This window comes from Myodes glareolus, chromosome 6 (assembly GCF_982192425.1).
Source record: "Myodes glareolus chromosome 6, mMyoGla1.1, whole genome shotgun sequence".
Classification (NCBI taxonomy): Eukaryota; Metazoa; Chordata; class Mammalia; order Rodentia; family Cricetidae; genus Myodes; species Myodes glareolus.
The window spans coordinates 27586241-27608205 of NC_142031.1; the positions used below are offsets into that span (position 1 = coordinate 27586241).

Here is a 21965-nt window from a genome sequence, read left to right on the forward strand (position 1 = left end):
GATTCTCTTCCAGAGAACCCATGTTCAATTTCCAACACCCACATGGTGGCTTAGAACTGTCCGTAAATCCAGTTCCAGAATATCTATGCCCCTTTTCTAACTCTGTAAACACCAGGTAAACACAAGATCCATAGGCATGCATGCATGCAAAATCCCCATACACATAAAAACACATATATACATTTGAATATGCATACACACATATATATCATATATATAAATATATATATCATACCATTTGGCTAGCACTCTCTCTTTTCAAGATGATCATATGTTAACCTTTAAGTGATGACTGAAATAAGAATAGCCAACTCATGCCACCTTAAGACAAAATTAAGAAGAACTTAGACCCAGGTGTGTTGTCTCATGTTGGGAGGCAAAGGCAAGGAGATTATTATGTGTTCAAGGCCAGCCTGGGCTACACAATGAGTTCCAAGACAGTCTATGCTACAAGATGAGAGACTGTCTTTAAAAAGAAAAAAATCCTCAAATTTGGTGTTATAGAACTTTAATCTCAGCACTCAGAAGGCAGACGCAGGCAGATCTCTGTGAGTTCAAGGGCAGCCTGGTCTACATAGTGAGTTCCAAGCCAGCCAAGACATTGTAAGATCCTGTCTCAAAACAACAAAATAACAATGGCAAAAATCAGCATGGATGGGGGAAGACACCTGTCTGTAGTTCTAGCACTTTGGAAGTGGAGGCAAGAGGATCAGAAGTCCAAAGGTAGCATCAGCTACAGTGGTGGTTTGAATAGCTATGGCCTCCAAGGACTCACGTTTAAATGCTTGGCCTATAGGGAATGGCACTAAGAGGAGACGTGGTCTTGTTGATGGAAATATGTCACTGTGGGAGTGGGCTTTAAGGTTTCGTATATGCTCGTATATATATGCATGGTAGACAGTTCACTTCTGTGGATCAAGATATAGAACTCCCAGCTCTTCTCCATCATCTTGTCTGCTTGCATGCTGTCATGTCTCCTGTGATGACAATAATGAACTAAACCTCTTAAAACTTTAAGCCACCCCAATTAAATGTTTTCCTTTATAAGAGTTACCATGGTCATGGTTTCTCTTCACAGCAGTAGAAACCCCAAGACAGCTACATCATGAGTTTTGTGGTCAGCCTGGCTATATCCTGAGCTCCAGACTAACATGGCCTGTCTGCCTCCCTTTCCCCAAATAAAACAAAAGCATAGGTGCCATTTGCACAGCCCTGCCTTCAGAGGTCGTAGCCCACATGGAAATCTGGGACATCGCTCCTGCGTTTCTGCAAGCTTCCCTTGCTGAGCTGGATGCTGTGCACTGTGCCCTGCACAGGAGTCTCAGTCCTCCGGACTCCCAGGTAATCTTGCAGTGGTTTCAGGAACCATATTGACTGTGCCAAGGATTCCTTGGGGCAGTCACGGAGTGGACCACAGCATGTGTTAGAACATTCTCCAGCATGGAATGAGATCAGCAGAGTTCAGCCGCATCTCACTGTGCACCTCATATGCCAGTCTTCCAAAGCTCACCCATCTTCTTGCTCCCCTCCCCAGTTTGGGCCTCTTCTTCCATCCCCCACCTCTCCCCTTTTAGAATCAAGCACACAATTCTTTCCCGCTGTCAAGCAGAGCCACCTCCTCCTCCTCTGAAGCCTTGTTCAAGGCATTCTGAGAACAAAGACAGCCTTCTCCCTAAGAGAAATTACGGTGGATAAAATTGCCTCCGCCTCATTACACATACAAGGGTTGGAATCTTTTTAAAGCTTGGCCAGTTATAAATTGCAAGCCAACAGCTGCAAAACCTTCTGAAGACGATCCTATCCACAGACTCCAAGACTGCCTCAGATCTGGGACTGCAGGTGGCTCAAGCTGCCCGGGATCATTCCCTTGCTGGGGACCTTCATTTAGCACAGCCACCTTCTCGTGTCCTCTACTGTCCTCCCACCCTCAGATCTCCAACCAAGCAGTCACACCCCACCTTCCCTCTGGACACCAGTCACAGAGTCCTTTAGACGTGAGTTCTAGTCTATGGGGGACCTGGCATACCATGTGTCCCGCAGCCCAGCCGAGCACACTAAAGTTAGAGACTCCTCTCACTACCTTTGCTTCTGGTGAGGGTTTAGGCTACTGCCTTGCTGGCCTGGAGGTTCACGCAGGGTCCTTGCAGACTTGGGAGGGAGGGAGTCAAGATTTTCTGAGAATACTAACTTCCTGAGAGGCTGGCATGTGCTCCTGGAGACAGTCCCCAACGCTGCTGTGGCAGGGACGGGAAAGGCAGATCCCCTATCAGATCTCTATAAGGATGGAGTTTGTGTACGGTTTGAACATTTGAAAATTGCTATTACCTGGGTTAACTTCTAATTAGTAAGTGTTTGAGTTGCTTTGACATTTTAACTGCTAATGGGAAAGGGAGGTGTGCGGTTTGATTATTATTAATTAATACAAGAAATCAGCCCTAAATAGGTTGGTAATGTATAAAAGGTTGTAGTCTTTTAAATGTAAGCATTCCACTGGGCACGGCAGTGCATGCCTGGAATCCCTGTATTTAGGGAGCGGAGGCAGGAGGAGTAGAGAGTGAGTTCCAGGTTAGCCTAGACTAAATAACAAGACCCTGTTTTAGAAAAAGAGGAAAATCAAAATAAGCAAAAAATAGCAAAAAGGCAAGATTTGAAGCAAGATGTAGATAATGAAGGGCAACAGCAAATGAAATGCTGAGTGGAGAAGGGAGGAGGGCACCATGGAGGAGGGAGGAAGGCAACCTGGAGGAGGGAGGAGGGAAGTGAGCTCCTAGCACGAGGAGCATCGGGTCCTGTAGCACCTCCTCTGTTCCCAAAGCCTCCCTGCTCATGGTCATCCGAGGAGCAATGAAGGGGCTCCCAAGTCCCCTAACCCATTCCCCGCCAGACCCATAGGCCACCGACAACATTTCCAGCCTTAAGTTAAGCACTAGCCCCCATAGACTCCACACCAAGCAAGTGGCATTTCTGTTGGGATTTCAGAACTATGACTGTATCTGGGTTTGGACAAGGTGGTGGTTTGAAAGAAAATGGCCCCCAAAGGGAGTTGCACTATTTGGTGTGGCTTTGTTGGAGTAGTGTGGCCTTGTGGGAAGAAGTGTGCCACCATGGGAGTGGGCTTTGAGGGCTTTGTTCCAGCTGCACTTGGTGTGGCACACAGTCACTTCTGCTGCCTGCAGATCAAGTGCGGAGCTCTCGGCTCCTGCTCCAACACCATGTCTGCTAGCTTTACCCAGAATAAGTACATGGAAACTGTATTCTTTTAAACACTGCTTGGCCCATTATCTGTAGCCTCTTACTGGCTATCTCTTACATATTGATCTAACCCATTTCTAATAATCTGTGTAGCACCACGAGGTGGTGGCTTACCAGGAGGATTCTAACCTGCGGCTGTCTCAGAGAGGAGAGTCATGGCGTCTGCCTCATTGCCTTCTTCCCAGCATTCTGTTTTGTCTACTCCATCCACCTATGTTCTGACCTATCAGGCCAAGCAGTTTCTTTATTAATTAACCAATGAAATCAACACCTACATCATATATGCCACCATGGCACCACCATGAGGATAATGGACTAAGCCCCCAAACTGTAAGCTGCCCCAATGAACGGCTCTCCTTTATAACAGTTGCTACGGTCATGGTGCCTCCTCACAGGAATAGAATCCTAACTATGACAGTCATAAAACTTTTTAGGATAAAATATTACGGAGCCAGAAAAGCGGGCTTTCTTTTCAAGTTTGGTGCTCTCCCAAATGTTTATGCAGTCACCTCCATTATAGAAAAACAGCCAAAGCCTAGGTGTGCAGTGGCCTTGGCCTTTAAGGGATGGTAACCTTTAAGGCCAATCAAACCAGATAGCAAAATATCCAGGCCTTATGTTCTTGCTTAGGTACAGTAGGAAACCACATATCAGGTTATGCCCACACTTCATATAACTAGGGGTCCCAATGCCATGTACCCAGAAAGTCTTGTACCTTCTCCCACCATGCCTTTGAGTTAGTGATACACAAATGTTTTGGTGTCTTTCAAAATATAAGAGCTGAACCTGGGCAGGAAGATTATGAGTTTGAAGCTTTGCTTGGGCTAGTGAATTCCAGGTCCTGTTCCAAAAAAAAAACAAAAACAAAAACAAAAAACAAAACAAAACAAAAAACCAACAGCAAATGACAACATCATTTGAAGACATGGTTTGCAAGCAATTCCACCCCGGGGTCTGTGAGCTACTGCCAGGCAGAGAGGTGCAGGGCAGCCCTGGCAGTCAGGAGACCACCTCTCCAGGCTCAGTGAGGAGCTGCAGTGGACAGGGCACTCAGAGATTGTGCTCAGTTCTGCTGTTGCCTGGGTGATCTTAGCCAAAATTCAGTTTTGTTTTGTTTTTTTCTGAGACAGGGTTTCTCTGTGTAACAGTTCTGGCTGTCCTGGAACTTGCTTTGTAGACCAGGCTGGCCTTGAACTCACTAAGATCCACCTGCTTCTGTTTCCCACTTGCTGGGATTAAAGGCATGTGCCACCACCACCCAGCTGAACTTCGATTTTCTAAACAGGGATGCAAACCTGTTGAGCACCAAGTCTGCAGACCAGTGTACCTGCTCTTACCCTGCCCCAGGGCTGCACTGCGTGCACATGAGCCTCAACTTTCCATCCTGCAGAATGGGATGTGTATCAGCAGCTGCTGGTGGGGCAGATTTTTGTGATGCTGAGAAGCTACTGGATGTGGAACGTTTACAATCGCCATAGAAAAAAAGACAAATATTTGAGAAGGACCAACATATTTACTCTGCTATGAACATGGCAGAGTTACATGGGGATAGAATCATGACATGGAACTGCAAATGGATGTGTGTTATATGTCAATTTAATCATTCAGGGCTGGTGAGATAGCTCAGTGAGTAAAAGCACCTGCCATTAAGCCTGAGACCTGAGTTCGATCCCCAGAGCCCATATAGTAGAAGGCAAGGACTAATTCTTGCACCTTGTGCTATAGCTCACACCCTTGACACACCTGCTCATAAAATAAATAAATAAATGTAACACAAGATAAAAATACAGGGCTGGAGAGATGGCTCAGCAGCTAAGAGGACTTGCTTCTCTTCCAGAGGACTCAATCCAATTCCCAGCACCTGTATTCAGCAGTTCACGACTGCCTGTAACTCCAGCTCCAAGGGCTCTGACACCCTCTCCTGGCCTCCACAGGCACCAGAACACACATGGCACACACATACTCATGCATACACGTTTATATGCACACACATAAATAAAAAATGATAAAAAATAAATAAAACTAAATGCACGAAATGTCTTGTTCAGCATGTGTTTAATAAATGAGTGCTATCTTATATGAATATGAATTCCCACATTCATTTCTCAAACTCATACAAAAAGACACACTTCCTAAGCTGCCTCTGCAAAGAATTATTTTTTAATTTAATAATACTGAATGCTTCTCAGCCTTTTGGATAAGATCAAGAGATAATAGCAAGCATCATGTGTGGCAGTGCAGCCACTCAAAGTCCCATGCGTTGCTGAAGGGAATGTCACAGGGAGAGCCACTTTGGAAAGCCCTGTGACAGTTTCCCGAGAAGTTAAACATCTATTTTCCACACTTGCCTTGTAAGCTAGCCAGCCATCTTGTTCCCAAGATCAACCTGGTTACAACACAGCCAGGGCTACATAATGAGACCTTCTCTCAAAAACAAAAGAGAGAGAGAGAGAGAACGAAGAAAGCATACATTCACACAGAGGACGTTCATAGCAACTTTATTCAGAGTAGCCGAACACTGGGGAAGGTCCAAATGTCCACAAACAAGTCAATGCACAAACAAATTCTTGAACATTTACTCAGTGGAAAACTTCTCAGCATTACGAGATGACTGACCGACAGACACAGCAACATGGTGAATGGCAAAGCATGCCAGTGAGGGAAGAGGTGGCTGTGGAATTCCATTAACGCACTACAGCCTGGAAACGGCAAACAGGATGAGAAGCTGACAGGAGCTGGGGACAGAGAGAACTGGCTCTGACAAAGCACAGCCAGCATTAAGATGACAGAAATGTGTAGGGAGTGGTGGCGCACGCCTTTAATCCCAGCACTCAGGAGGCAGAGAGAGGCGGATCTCTGTGAGTCTGAGGTCAGCCTGGTCGACAGAGTGAGTTCCAGGACAGGCTCCAAAGCTACAGAGAGACCCTGTCTCAAAAAACAAAACCAACCAACCAACAAACAAACAAAAAGATGACAGGAATGCTTTACACGCTTATGCATGTACAACTGTGCTCGTACACATACACAAGTACACAGCATGTGCTTGTGTGTGCATTGTGCATGTGGAGGCCAGATCTTGGTTAACACTGGGTGCCTTCCTCAGTTGGCTTCCACCTATTGTTTAGAGGCAGGTAGTTCACTGAGCGGGGAACTCACCCATGTTACTGCACTGGTAAACACCACAGTGATCCTCCTGTCTCCCCCTCCCCAGCTTACACAGGAAGGCCACTGCATTTGGCTTTTTTTTTTAATGTATGTGTATATGATGTTCCTGTGTGTGCAGTTGCACATGTGTTTGTATGCATGTGTGTGTGTGTGTGTGTGTGTGTGTGTGTGTGTCCAGATGGAGGCCAGAAGACAACCTCAAGCCATCCTTGGGCTTTCCATCTACCTCCTTTAAAACAGGATCTTTCATTGGGCTGGAACTCACTGATTGGGATACACTAATCTGCACAATTTTAAAGGCACATAATGCCTTTAAAACTAATAAACTACATATTTAATAAACTAGATATTAAAAGCCATGCACAATGGTTGCCTTGGAGAGACGGGAACTGAGCACGGAGGATAGTGAAAGGTTTGCTCTGCTAACCACATCTAGACTGCCTGATTACCCCCTTCCTGCCACACTGGGAATCTAATCCAGGGTCTTACACACATAGGCAAACACTATATCGCTGAGTCCCACCTTGGGCCCTGTTTGAACTTTTGTGCTAAGTATATAATTGACATAATTGGTAACATTGTTGAGGTTTTCAAAAATATAAATGCTGTTTCTCTCTAAAGAGTACAGTGAGCACCAATGGAACCATGGGAGAAGGCTCACGGCACATGTAGGAATGCCCTCTTGATTGACTGAGCTAGACAAATACAGAGTGGATGACTTTCCTTTTACCTCGAACGTCCTTACCCTCTTCACCTCCTCAACCGTTCTGGGGACCCGCACATTCCAGAGTGACAAGACACAAAGGCCAGGGGCCTCCCCTGAGAGTGCCAGCTGTGACTCACCTCACTGACAAAGAGTGTTCGAGGGTCAATGATGTCCAAGAAGTGCCGGAAGCGACCGTAGAAGGATGTCTGCAGAAGGAGAGGAGAGGAGGTCAGAGGCTGTACCCAAGTTCAGGACACTGATGGCCTCACCCACAGTACCATGGATTCCCCACGTGAGTGATGAAGGCCACCAAGGCCTCAGTCCTCCTCCCAGGGCTGGGAGCTTCCTAAAATCAATGCAGAGAGACCATTAAGATACAGCATGACGCCAGGTATGACGGCGTACTCCTTCAGTCCCAGCATTCAGAAGCAGAGTTTGAGGCCAGCCTAGACTACAGAGTAACTTTCAGGATAGCCAGGGCTATAGAGTAAGACCCTTTCTCTACCAAAAAAAAAAAAAAAAATCATGACTGGGGCTGAAGAGATGACTCAGTCATTAAGAGCACTTGCTGCTCTTCAGAGCACCTGAATTTAGTTCCAGCACCCACATCAGGTAGCTCACAACTGCCTGTAACTTAAGTTCCGGGGGATCCAATGTCTTCTCCCAGCCTCTGTGAGTAGCCGCTTTCACGGACACAGATACACACATCTTTAAATATATAGATATAGAAATATATAGATATAGATAAAATGACTTCAACCTTTCCCCCAAGTGTCCCCCATGTTTTCCCCTTCCTCCCCCTGTTCCAAGATCTAGTCTAGGCACTTCTGTAGCACTCAAGAATCCTAGGTAGGTACACGGGCACTTTCCTCGCTCAGGAACTCTAGAGAGCGAGCTTGCCTGTCCCCACAGGCCCCTCTCCAAGGTTCTGCTCTGCCTCCAGGGAGCAGCTCCCCACAGGCAGAGCCCAAGCATGACAGTCCCAACTCACACCAGACCCTCCTTCAGCTCGCTGCCCTGTTGTCACAGTGAAGTGCGGAACAGGGGCCCTGGAAAAGGAGGGCTTTGTTGTAAGCAGGCCACAGGCATTCAAGCACGATGAAAGGGAACCAAGCAACAGGGCTGCTGGGCCTTCTGCCTGAGGACAGAGCCAATAGGGCAAGACTGGGCTCAGAAAGAAAAAGAGAAGGTATTGGCTCAAGGATGAAGGGGCAAGACGCGAGCGCTGGGGGGTTCATGCCTCACTGCGCTCTGGGCTTGGCCCCAAAGTCCTCCATAGAGCACGGCTCCTACCACTCTCTGCACTGAGAAGGAAACAGGCCTGCTCCACTCATCCCACTCAGGGCTTCCCAGGGCTCTTCAGTGACTCCAGTCCTTGCTCTTCCCGGGAAAGACCCTGCAAGGTCCCTGAGGGATGTCAAGGGTCTCATTCCAAAGCTATTCTTGACTTCCATTTCTTGCCCACCTGCCATGCCTGTACAGGGGCAGCTCCTCCACAGCTACTTCCACCCCACCCCTGGGGCAAAGCAGAGACCAGACTAAGCCTCAGCACCATCTTAAGTCAGAGATGCTCTTTCCTAACCTCCCACAGCCCGAGGGGCTGGAACTGTCTTCACTTGAGACATGCATACACGATGTTCATTCATACCGTCCTGGCAAAATTTCATCCCTGAGAATACAAGAAGAGCCCCCACTACACTGTCCATGAATGGACTGACGGTTCCTAAGTGTGAACACCACGTCAGCGCGTGTGTTCAAGTGACAGTTACGATATTAAAAATGATTTTGATTTCATAAAGTGCATGCATCGGTGAGAGCCCAACGTAATAAGGAAGGAGACAGAGAAGGATGGATTCCTTTTTGTGGCACTGGGATCAAATCCAGGGCGTCAGGCATGCTAAGCAAGTACTCTACCAAGACACACAGATACAAAAAGACGAACAAAAGGCCCAAATGACATCCAGTCTCTAAAAAAACAAGGGTTTCCCCCCAGGAAGTGGCTTATTTCAGGGCTGGCACAGAGAAGGGATAAGATGAAACTAATATATTTTGTGGTTCTAGAAAGTGGTAATGTGGCTGGAAAGATGGCTCAGAGGTTAAGGACACTGCTGCTCTTGCAGAGGACCTGGATGCGGTTCCCAGCACCCACACGGTGGCTCACAGCTATCCATAACTAAAGTTCCAGGGGACCCAACAGTGCAGACATTAATGCACAAAACACACCCATATACATAAAAATAATATTAAAATAATAATTATTAAAATAATAATAATAATAAATACTGTATCCAAGTCAAGTATCCTGAGCACAGTGACCAGAGTTCTTGCCCTGGAGCATGAAGCAGGGAATGAATGTAACCTACTCTCAAGCAGCTGGGATAAAAAGAAAATACCTAAATGTGTGGTGCAACCACACGACCAGACAAGCAGGTGCTACTGCTTTGTTTCCTTCCAGATTAAAGATGTCCTTGGCAGTGGCATCCGCTCTGCTGTGTTTCCAGGTTTTCTGGTCACCTCTAGACAAGGGTGGCTGCAAGCGCCCCTTGCTCAGAACTAGGAGGTGACATAAACAGACTACAGACCAGCTGGTGTGGTGACGTGCACCTCTAATCCCAGTACTGGGAGTCGTCTGAGGTTAGCCTGGTCTACACAAGAAGTCTTAGGCCAGTCAGGGCTACATAGTTTGACCCTGCCTCAAAATAAATAAATAAATAATAAAAAGGTAATATTCTATTTTAATGGATATAAAGTACAAGCTGGTAAGCTAAATAATGCATTTTTCTTTTTAAAAATTATTTATTTTATCTTATGTGTACGAGTGTTTTGCCTGCGCACATGTGTACCACGTGCATGTCTAGTGCTTGAGACTAGAAGAGAGCATCGGAGCCCCTGGAACGGGAGTGACACAGTTGTGAGCCACCATGCAGTGCCAAGAACAGAACTCTGGTCCCTGACGAGACCAGCACATGCTCTAGCCATCCCTCCCGCCACAGTGAGAGACACACTTGACCCTCTTCTCCCTCTTTGGTTCCTGGCTTCCCAGACAGACCTGACATATAGTGAATGGGGACTGGGCAGCAACCCTCCCGAAGGGACGGTGGCCGAGCGCAGCTACCACATGAAGGCAGGATCAGAAAGAACAGCAGGCTGAGAGAGATGCGGATGAGCACGGGTGCAGGTGAGAAGGGTATGGCCCGAGAGATGTGACTTCTGGAAGACACCCCAGACGACACTTCCACCTTCGGAGTCACCCTGAGGTCTGTCTCGATCCTGTCTCAACCTCCAGAGGTCGCCCGTGCCTCTTTACCACAGCCACTGTGTATGTGTAGGGAATGGGGCTGGGGGTGGGGTCCCAAATAAAGCATTTGCTCTGCAGACCTCTGCAAATGGCTGCTGAACCAGGCCTGGGAAGAGCACACTGTGCAGGCCTTGCAGCTGCTGAGAGCCATCAAGAACTGACTGCAGACAGCAAACCAACAACAAACAACAAACACCCTGACCAGAGCTCAAAGACGTCACAGAGCACACCGGAAACACCCAGATCTCTTCTGGTTTCTTCCCGGGGTGAAACAGGGGACATGTGCAAGGAGCTATGGGCTGTGGTCCAGAGGTGGCAAAGGTCACTGAGCCCACGGAGAAGACTGAGGTCAGAAAGCGATACCCATGTCAAAGGAGACTGCTCGTTCACTTCTCAACTGCTCAGACCCAAATAATCACACAGAAACTATATTAATTGGAACACTCTTTGGCCTATTAGCTCCGGCTTCTTATTAACTAACTCTTACATCTTAAATTAACCCCATTTCTATTCATCTGTGTATCGCCATGCGGTTGTGGCCTACTGGTAAAGTTCTGGCTAGAGGCTGACGGCTTTCTCCTTCAGCAGCTACAAGACATCTCTCTGACTCCGCCTACTTTCTCTCTGTACCTCTGTTCGGATTTCCCGCCTGGCTTTTCTCTAAGCCATTGGCCAAAACAGACAGCTCCTTTAATAACCCATGGCAATAAAATATAGTCATAGCATACAGAGGGGAATCCCACACCATGCTCAGATTTTCATCCACTGTTGAACACCTACTGTGTGCTCCATGCTGTGCCAGCAGCTAAAAGAGAGCCAAGCTCGCTGACCACCGAGAGGGAGGAAGAATACTCATGGGATGCCTAGTGTCCTAGCTACAGTCTAAGGCTAACGAGGGTAACGAGAGCAAGAAGCATGTTACCGTCATGGAGAAGATAAAAATTCTGTATCGATCAATTACATTTGAGATATGTAAAGGCCTTTCTAGATCTTTTCAATAAGCGCTTAGAAATAGAGGCTCATAAAAGGCACCCTGGGTTGGGATGCTAAGCACACAGCCTGGTCCCCCAGAGGACTGCCCTTGAGTCTAGCAGTCTTCCTGACTCACTGCAACAACGGGACTACACAGCAAGGGAACGGTAGGGTGTCTGCCAGAAAAAGGCAAGAACATTCAGCACAGAAGGCCTGCTAACGGTGTGCTGAGATAGAAACAAAGCCACTCAATCACGCCCAGGAGAGTCAGGTTACCAGGACAAGAGTTGACGTAGGTCCAGACTGAGACAGATCACAGGGTGTTGTCTCCATGAAAACTACAGAGTTAAGATCAGTGTTCAGCCTTGGGACCAGAAACACTGTGACACTAGATGCTTGGGGTGATTATGAAGCAGAGTGGCTTGGATCTGCCAATCAGAAGTATACAATGGGAGCTAGGGATGTAGCTAAGTGGTAGAGCCTAGCATGTCTAAGGCTCAGGATTCGACCCCTAGTGCTATGAGAAAATAAATAAATAAAATCAGAACAGGCTGGGGCTGAGGACCTGCCTCCAGTGGTAGCATGCTTACCTATCCCAGGAAGCACCACAGAAGGGAAATGTGCATGCCTCATTCTTTTTTTAAGTATATATACATATGTGTGTGTTCGTTTATGAGTATATCTGTGTACTTGCATGAATTTATGTGCACCACATGTACGCAAATGTGCAAAGAGGCCAGAGGGCATTGAACTCTCTGTAGCCAGAGCTACACAGAGAAACCCTGGAACTGGAGCTACAGGTGGTTGGGAGGGGCCATGTGAGTGCTGGGAGGTTAAGTTGGGTCCTCCACCAAGAGCAGCAAGCACTCTTAACTGCTGAGTCATCTTTCCAACTCTGCATGGTTAATTTTTGCTGACAGTACTAAAACAGCCAACTTCCAGCTACGGTCAGCATGATCTCAGGGAATGGAGTTTCTTGGGGATTGGGAGATGGATCGGCAGAGGGACATTTGCCTTCAGGTGTGTGTGCTAGGTAAGTGTGGTGGTCCACACACAACTCCAGCCTTTGAAAGCAAAGATGGGGATCCCAAAGCAAGGTGGTTTGACTGAGAAACCCTAGCTCAAAGAGTAAGATGGGAGAATGATGGAGAATGATTCTTGACATTAACCTCAGGTCTCTACATGCAGAAACATACATACACATACACGTAAACCACACACACACACACACACACACACAGGAAAAATGGAGAAGCAGGACTGAGCGGCTTCAGTACTTAGTTGCTGGCCTCAGTTCTTTTTATAAACAGTGTTTCTGAGTTTTGTCAAAAAAAAAACACTGTTTCCAGCCAGGGGTGGTGGCACAGGCACGTAATCCCAGGATATGGGGGGCAGAAGCAGGCAGAGCTTTGTGAGTTTGAGGCCAGCCTGGGCTACCGAGAAAGTTTCAGGACAGCCAGAGCTTCACACAAAGAAACCCTGTCTCAAAACATTTTAGCTGTGTTTGTCCCTCTCTGTTGAATGGAAAGTAGTTTTTACTTTCCGAGTCTGATTTCACTTTACTTTCTCAGTACTTAAAAATGTATCGTCATCTCCTCCTCCGCCACCCCAATTCAGCTCCATCTTTGCTCAATCACACCGGGTGGTTTTCTTCTTCACTGGAAGAATGAGTCAATGAAACCAATTCCTTCCCTTTCTCTTCACAAGTGAGATGAGTCAGCTCCCTGTGGGTAGCACCCGCCCCCTGCAGCCCCAAGCTACCCCCATTCCCAGGTACAGCCTAGAAATTGCCTGAGAGACCTGCTAGCCCCGGTCCCAGATTCTAAGTCACCCTTCTTCAGGAAGGACTAGCACGGGGTCAAGCTAGTGGGTGTCGGCAGGACCCTTCACTGAGTCGATTAGCAGATGAGGCATCTGCACTGCCTCAGCACCACAAACGACCTGGGACTTCCCTGGCAGGCCAGATCTCCAGGACTGATTCCACCAGTCTGGAGTGGGCTTCAGACACCGGTATCTACTAGATACCTACCCAGGGGCTAGAGAGAGGGCTCAAAGATTGAATGAAAACCCGAGTTTGGTTCCCAGCACCCACACTGGGTGCCTCAAAACTACCAATAACTCCAGATCCAGGGGATCTGATGCCTTTTTCTGGTCCTCTGGGGAACTTATACTGACATGTGCAAGTGTATGCACACACATAATTAAAAGGTACATTTTTAAAAAATGATATCTACCCAGTGCTCGAGTCCCCTCCTCAGTACAACCCCCAAAAGCTACTTTTGGCAACAGTGAGCTCATAAAAGGATTCTAGAAGTTCATTCTAAGCAAACTAAATGAGAAATAGGCTCACAGCCACACGATCCAGCCTACATCAACCTCTCAACTTTGATGTGATGGGTGTACTCTGCCACCCAGTCTCTGCGAATCCCATAGGCAGCCCGGCCTTTTCAGCATATGCTTGGCCCCCAGGCATCTGAACAGGTAAGTGAGATTCTGAAGGAGCAAGAACATTAAAGTACTGAACACACCAGGCTATAGAGTTGGTTCAGTGGTTAAGAGCACTGGCTGTTCTTCCAGAAGACCTGGGTTTGATTCCCAGCACCAACACGGCAAATCACAACTGTCTATAACTCCAGTCCTAAAGGATCTGATGCCCTCCTCTGACCTCCATGGTGCAAAGACATACATGCAGGCAAAACATCCATTCACATAAAAAAAGACAAATAAAATAAAAGATAGACATGGGAGGAAAAGTAAACAAGCCAACAAACTGTGATTCTGCATAGATGGAAGGACAAACAGGAAGAGGCCTGCATGCTTCTTTCCTGTTCTGGAGCCCTAACTTGCCAAATCAGTATCTGAGTCTGAAGGAAAGAATGGGGGCAGGGGGTGAAAGAAAGGAGGAGGGAACACTGCAAAGGGGCTGGAGAAGAATGCAGGAGCTCCACAGATGGAGTGGAATGCTGTGAAATACCGTCAAGACACACGGCTGTCACACTCGTGAACACATGAGACCACGCCAGTCAACATCCCAGCATGGATGGAGGAGGGGCTCATGAGGCCTCACCCTTTACAAGGAGCTACTAGCAGCTGATAACTGCTGGGGATGGAAAGTCATGTTCTTTAAGGGTGTGGCTGCTGGCAGATCACCCCAAAGGAATGCTCCAACTAGACTCAGAGTTATTTTAAAATAGACACAAAGAGAATATGAAGGTGGGAGAGGAACGTGTCTGGTGGGGTCCAGGGTGAGTGGGAGAGGAAATGGGGCTGAATATGACTACGACTAAGATACATACACACACACACACACACACACACACACACACACACATCATACATATTACGGTTTTATTTTTAATTATATGTAAGTTGTGTGGCTGTGTGCAGGTATGCGTACATGAGTGTAGGTGCCAAATGGGGCCAGAAATATCAGATCCCCAGGAGCAAGATCTATAGACTGTTTTAAGTCGCCAGACATGGGTGCTGGGAATAGAACTCAGGTTCTCTTCATGGGCAGTCCACACTCTTAACCACTGAGGCGTCTCTCCAGTCCCATAATGTATATATAGACATTTACCCCTCAGAGACAGCGTCTCACTAAGCAGCTCTAGCTGTCCTGCAACTCCCCATTTAGACCAGGCTGGCCTTGAACTCACAAAGATATACCTGCCTCTGTCTCCCGAGTGCTAAGATCAAAGGCATGTGCCACTATGCCCAGCATTAAACTATTTTTAAAAAAAGAAAAAGAAAGAAAAAAAACTGAAAATAGAAGGAGGGGAGAAGAAAGCAGGCAGGTCTCAGAGGCTTCTGGGAGGTGTACTGTCCTCTTTTCACTAGGAATGAGGGGTAGCCTTTAAAAACAAGGCAGAAAAGAGGGACAAAGGAACAGGTCAACCAGCACCAACTACATCCTTATGGAGGGAATTCTATAAGACAAACACCCCAATTTCTTCAGCGGATGTGAGGGGGGACAAGGGAGCAAAGCAATAAGCAGAAGGAAGAGGAAAGCTATCGCATACTATACATGCAAATCACTCTTCTGAGGTTGGAGGGAGAGGGGTCCATGTCCCAGGCCAAGCTGGGCTCCACAGGCAGACATCCTGAAACTATGGGGTGTGGGTGTTGCACAGGCCTATCCTCCCAGCCAAGCTGCCACCACCTTCATCAGATCACCGTGGCTGCCTGAAAGAGACCGTCACAGCTGAGCTTATTGAGTGTGGACATCCCCTCACAGAAGGAACAGTAGGGAAGGTCTTGGAACCCTCACGGGCATATCCAGTCACTGCGCCTCTCAACGGGTCATATGCAGCTCTGTCCTAACTGTGCATGGTCTCAGGTTAGAGCGGATAGCTGGGGAATGATGAGGGGAGGGAGCCACTCACCCATGGCTGTGTAGGATCTTCCAGCGTGGCAGCTTCTGTGGCAGCTTGCCAGCTCCTGCCTCTGCCGGCGCCTGCATCTGCCGGCTCCTGCCTCTGCTGGGCTCTGTAAGCCATGTACACTGGTTCCCCAGAGTGAACTCCAGTGGAAGCCCACCTTGTCTTTGGGGCCTTAGGAGCAGGGATAGGAATTGTTCCCATCTCTCAAAGGGAAGGCATTAAGCAACAGTGGAGTTTCACACAGGGAGTGTGATTCAAACAAACCAACAATTTCAAAAAGCAGGTAACAATCAGGGAACTATGAGATGACTCATTATTTGATGTTAAGAAATAATAAGGGCTGGAGGGATGGCTCGGTGGTAAAGGCACTGTTGCTCTTGCAGAGGACCCAGGTTCGAACCTCAGTACCCACATGGTGGTTCACAATTATTGGTAATTCCAGTTCCAGGGATTTGACAACCTCTTCTGACCTCCAAAGGCACCAGGCATGCACATGGTGCATAGACAAGCATGCAAGCAAACACTCATATACATAAAATAAAATAAATAAAATTTAAAATAGAAAAGAAAATAGAAATAATGAGAGACTGAAGAGATAGTTTAGCAGTTAGAAGCTTTTGAGTTCTGTTCCCAGAACCCATGTCAGGCAGCTTACAACTAACTGTCTGTAACTCCAGTTCCAAGGGACACCTGTACACTTGTGTGAATATAAACACACAAACATAAATAAAATATTAAAACATTTTTGGAAAAAAAAGAATAGGCCGGGCAGTGATGGTTATGGCTTTAATTCCAGCACTCAGGAGGCACAGGTAAGCGAAACTCTGAGTTCAAGGCCAGCCTAGTCTACAGAGTGAGTTATAGAACAGGCTCCAAAACTACAGAGAAACCCTGTCTCAAAGAACAAAATAATAATAATAAAAATAATAATGAGTGTGACATTAATGGCACATGCCTGTAACCCCAGTCCTGGGGGATAAAGGCAGAAGGATCAGGAGTTCAGTCAAAGTCATTCTCAGTCATACACAAAGCAAAGCCAGTAAAAAAAAAAAAAAAAAAAAAGAGTTGGGTGGTGGTGGTGGCATACGCCTGTAATCCCAGCACTCAGGAGGCAGAAGCAAACAGATCTCTGAGACAGGTTTGGTCTACAGAGTGAATTTCAGGACAACCAGAACTACACAGAAACCCTGCCTCAAAAAATAAATAAATAAATAAAGAGTAGGGGTAGGCTGATGTGATGTGGGGAAATATTGCACTCACGTCAACACTAATTCTTATTAACTTTTTAAAGATTTAATATTTTTAATTTGTGTGTGTGGTGTTGCTCTGGAAGTCAGAAGAGGGCAGGCATTAGATCCCCCGGAGCTGCAGCTACAGGCTGGCCCCTGATGTGGGTGGCAGTAACCACTGAGAAATCTGAACTTGAGTCCTCTGGAAAAGGACCGTTTGTATGCACTCTAAACTGCTGAGACACCTTTCCAGCCCCCAGTAACAAGCTGCAATGTGGTGGACACTCGCTTCTGGAACACGTTTCCTTCAAAGCCTGCAGCTCTATCTCTCTGTCCGTGTGGAATGCACTAGGTACACCCAAACTGAAGATATTTTACAAAATATCCCAGTTCTTCCCAATACTGTCAAGGTAAAAACAGAAGAAAAGTCTGAGAAACTCAGACCAAAGGATACTAAAAAGATATGCAACCCCAAAACAACCTGGAACCCTAGAAATGAAAAGAGACATTAACGTGAAAAATAAAAAGTATGACCAGGCGGTGGTGGAACACGTATTTATCTCAGCACTCAGGAGGCAGAGGCAGGTAGATCTCTGTGAGTTCAAGACCAGGCTGGTCTATAGAGCGAGTGCCAAGACAGGCTCCTAAGTTATACAGAGAAACCCTGTTCAAAAATAAATAAATAAAATAAAATGTACAATTCAGTCTGAAGTGTACTGATTTTTATTTTTTTATTATTCACACTTTAAATAGATTTTTGGCTTTGAATAATTTTTTTTTAATTTTTACTTTTGGCAGGAAGCAGTTTCAAGACAGAGTTTCTCTGTGTAATAGCCTTGATTGTCCTGGAACTCACTTTGTAGACCAGACTGGCCTCAAACTCACAGAGATATGCCCGCTTCTGCCTCCCAAGTGCTAGGATCAAAGGCATGCACCACCATGCTTGGCTTTTACTTTATGTGTATGAATGTTTTGTCTGGATATTTTGTATGTTTGTATGTGTGCCTGGTGCTGGCAGAGGTCAGAAGAGGGCACCAAATTACCTGGAGAGAGTTGTCAGCCACCAGGTGAATGCTGGGAATCAAACCTTGGTTCTCTACAACCTCCACATATTTTCGTGAGACACATAGTCCTGGATGATCTGGAACTCATTATATAGACCAGACTGACCACAAACACAAAGAGATCTACCTGCCTCTCAAGTGGTAGGATCAAAGACAAGCACCACCTCACCCACATATTTACTTAATTCTTTGTGTGCCACACATATGTGGATGCCCATAGGCACCAGAAAAGGGTGTAGGATGCCCTGGAGCTGAAGTTACAGACTATGTGAGCCACCTACCTAACATGCATGCTAGGAACTGGACGTGGGTCCTCTGCAAGACCAGTAAGCATTTCTAACTGCTCTGCCATCTCTCCAGCCACCAATTTTGATTTTTTACTTTTGAGAAACGTACCTTGGCTTGTGTGAGAGTAGTTTGGGAATTTCTTGTTCTAACTTTTGTAAATCTAAAAGCATTTCTTTCTTTCTTTTTTAAGTTTGTAAAACAAACCAAACTGGGTGTGATACCTGGGGAACTGCAGCTGAAGTTTTCCTCTGGTCCACACACAGGGGATCACAAATGTAACACACACACGCACACATACAATACACACAAATTCTTATTTTTAGATTTACCCACTGACCGGTTAGTAAGTGAAACAGCAGGTTGTCTGTGAGTGAGGAAGAATACAGGCGAAATAGCTTGGCCTTAAATTGGCAAAGCTAATGCTGAATGATGGGCAGTCAAGGGTTAGAAGACGAAAGGCTCTGGTTTTGTTGTTGAAAACCTCCAGAAAAAGGAACACAGACATAAGCAGATCTCCCTGATACAAGTACCTTTAGCCTGCCCACAGGACCGCAGCCATGCAAAGTGCTGGTCTGCCTCATTGGATCTCCTTTTTGTTTGCTTTAAAAGGTCATAAAGCATTAATTCACATCTCCCCCCACCCCTTAAAAAAAGTTGACAGTAAATAAGCCTGGACTCTGGAGCTAGGCTGTCTGGGAAGTCACTGAATCTGTGAACTGCAACTTCTTGCCTGAAAGTTAGAGGACCTTGTACCTGTCACAAAGAGCTGTAAAATTTTCATAAGCCAATATGCGGGGGGGAGGGGTGTTTGGCCACCATCATCATCTTATGGAGAGAAAAGCAGCCATGGACCAAAACCATCCATTCCCTTCTCTGCTCTGATCCTGCTCATTGCTGCCCCTCCCACTACCTTCACAGAAAGAATAATGAGCAGGGAATGAACAAGGAGGGAAGGGCTTCCAGCGAGAGAGAGGAAGAGCTCAGGCCCCAGTCCTACAAAAAGCACTCAGACTAGAGCTGTAGCTAGGTTGGTAGAATGCTTGCCTTAGCATGCACAAGGCCTTGGGCTTGGCCCCTAGCACCCCATAAAACTAGGTGTAGTGTTGAATGCCTGTAACCCATGCATTAATCAGAGGTGGAGGCAAGAGGATCAGAAGTTCAGGGTCATCCTTGACTACCCGGTAAGTGTAAGTCTTGTGAGCTACACGAGCCTCCAGGAGGGGTGAGGCGCTGAGAGAGACTAGGTGGGGATTCAAGGGCTCCTTGAGTGGGCTCTGGGAACGGACCATGGTTTACGGACATCTGTCAGGCCAGTGCAGGCTACTACAGTAGTAGATACCTACTGTGTGCCAAAGACTGAGAACAGGACCCAGGACCCAGACAAAGATGGCTGGGCCCAGACAAGGAGGTAGAGACGTGAGGATGAGATATTCAAGGTCATCCTCAGTTACAGGCTCCTGAAGGACCCTGCTCACTCAGAATATATGTAACAAACTATCGTGCCTTTAGAATTACCTCTTGAAGAGTGGAACAGTGTTGCCATTTTACAAGATTCTGAAAGGACAGTTTAAATAAAATTTGACCAATCGCCCCAATCAGACTTGTAAATCAATTCCATTCAATTCCACAAACACCACTGCAGAGTCTCACTAATCCATAAAATTCTGTAACACCCTTCTGCCACCAGACAGTATGCCTCCTCCTCTAACAGTGGAGGAGGGACTATGTGGCAAGGTAGATAGACAGTCCCTGATCCCATGGAGTACATGATCAAACGTGGAAACAAATGGTAATAAAGAAGGCAGGGGCATGAGGCTCTTTCAAGGAAATGATTCTTTGCAGATACTATAAGGATGAGGAGGAGCGGAAAAGAGTTGAGAGATGTTTCGGTGGATGCCCAGGCATGAGAGGGAACAGGATAGGTCTGAGGGCTGAAAACCAACCAGTATGGTGGAAAGAAGGGTGCAAGTAAGGAGTCACACGTCAAGGAGTGGGCATTACAGAACTTGAGTGCTACATCCACGGCTGTCACGCCAGTGTAGCAGAAATGCTGACTGGACGGACTGTTGCCATAGGATTGGGATTTGTGCTTCACGGAGCTATGTTCCAAGCGGTCCCTTGGCAATCAGCTGTGGTCATGATGCCACCTGAAGTTGCTACCTGCACTGACTCGACCTGGCTGTCCTTGGCGCCATATGTCTGTCTTTTCCCTTGTCTTTGTGTTCTTTGTGATCCTTGCATATTGCTAACAGATCAGACTATTCCAGGCAGTTGCGGATACAAACAAGACTGCTGAGGATGTTTTTGAGCTCTGCCCCACTATTCATTAAAGCCTTTAAGGAAATAGCTAGTTCTGGAAATTGGGAGGTCATCGTTAAAATAATTCCTTAATGATGTGGAGCAAAAGGAGTTGCTCTTATCAGAAGAAACCTTAGAAGCCTTCTGTAGGAAAACAGCTGCAGCAACACTAGATGTTTGCCTGAGAAATGCGTGCAGTTTAACAGGAGGCCTATGCAGCCTTCCTTATGGCCAGAATAAACCTAGGCTAATTACAACATCTGACCCTGAGAGTCGGGGAGGGAAGAGAGTTGAGATTAATGGTATGAGACCAGTTTCAGACAAGTTTGAGATCATGTCTTTAAAATTTCCTAGCAGAAAGTTTTCCCAGGAAGATAGTGGCCTTCTCCTCTCACACCCCAAGATATTCTGAGCACAAGGTCACTTAGCCCAGCCAGCCGCCTGGTATAAACTGAGCAAAAGTCCTTGTACCCAAGTCAAAGCATGGAGCAAAAGTCCTTGTACCTAAGTCAAAGCATTTTCAAAGATTATCTTTGTAAACTGTTTTATGCTGTTCTTTCTTTTTATGATCTAATGATGTATGTCTTTGCCAAGCTTTGTTTTTGATTGTGAATCTTACGCTGAAAAAAGTAAAATTACAGCAGCATTTTCAATCACATTGAGGGTGTCTGACTGTCAATTCCTCGCTGGATTCCTGGAATCTTCTGAGCCTTCGCCCTGTTTTCCTACGGTCTGAGTGGCTCCCCTGAGCCGGTCCATGGCACTTGAGGTCCCTTCAGATACGAAGTTTGTATCTCAAAAATAGAGGAAAACACTGCAGGGCGTTTAAGGATGCTGCGTGTGTGGGAATCACCTGATCAGACCGCATTGCTGGGACTCTGCCTTAGAGAAAAGGGAAAGACTGGAAGAGGGCCAGAGCAGGACTGGAAGCCCTGTCGGAGGCTCCCATATTGGCTCAAGAAATACATGGCGGGGTCTGGCTTAGCCTTGGATAGGGCAGCTAGGAGACTTGTTGGGGAGAAGCGATCACAGCTCTGACTCACTGACAGGGGTATGAAATACAGAGGAGAGTCTAGGTTTATGACCCTAGAACATGGGTGTAGGCTGAACGGTTTGCAGAGGCTAGGGTAGGTGTGGAGGAAAGAAAAGTTTTCAGCATGGGTGAATCAGATCTACTGAGCACCCTTTCTTATCAGGCTATGATGCTGTCAGCAGTGGGGGCTTCAGCAGAGGTTACTTCACTGCTAGAGGTAACCGGACATGGACAGCTGCAGGAACTAAACCTCCTCAAACACACTCCACCAATGATCAGAG

General features: G+C 46.7%; 1 protein-coding gene across 4 annotated transcripts in view; it reads right to left on the reverse strand.

The window, feature by feature from the left end:
• Positions 1-21965, reverse strand: part of Sfxn5 (sideroflexin 5) — a 122676-nt gene that overhangs the window by 98916 nt on the left and 1795 nt on the right. For all 4 annotated transcript variants that reach the window (XM_048416367.3, XM_048416370.3, XM_048416366.3 and 1 more), the window contains exon 2: positions 7261-7329. In XM_048416367.3, the coding sequence (XP_048272324.3) occupies positions 7261-7329 (69 nt within the window). The remainder of the gene's footprint in view (positions 1-7260; positions 7330-21965) is intronic.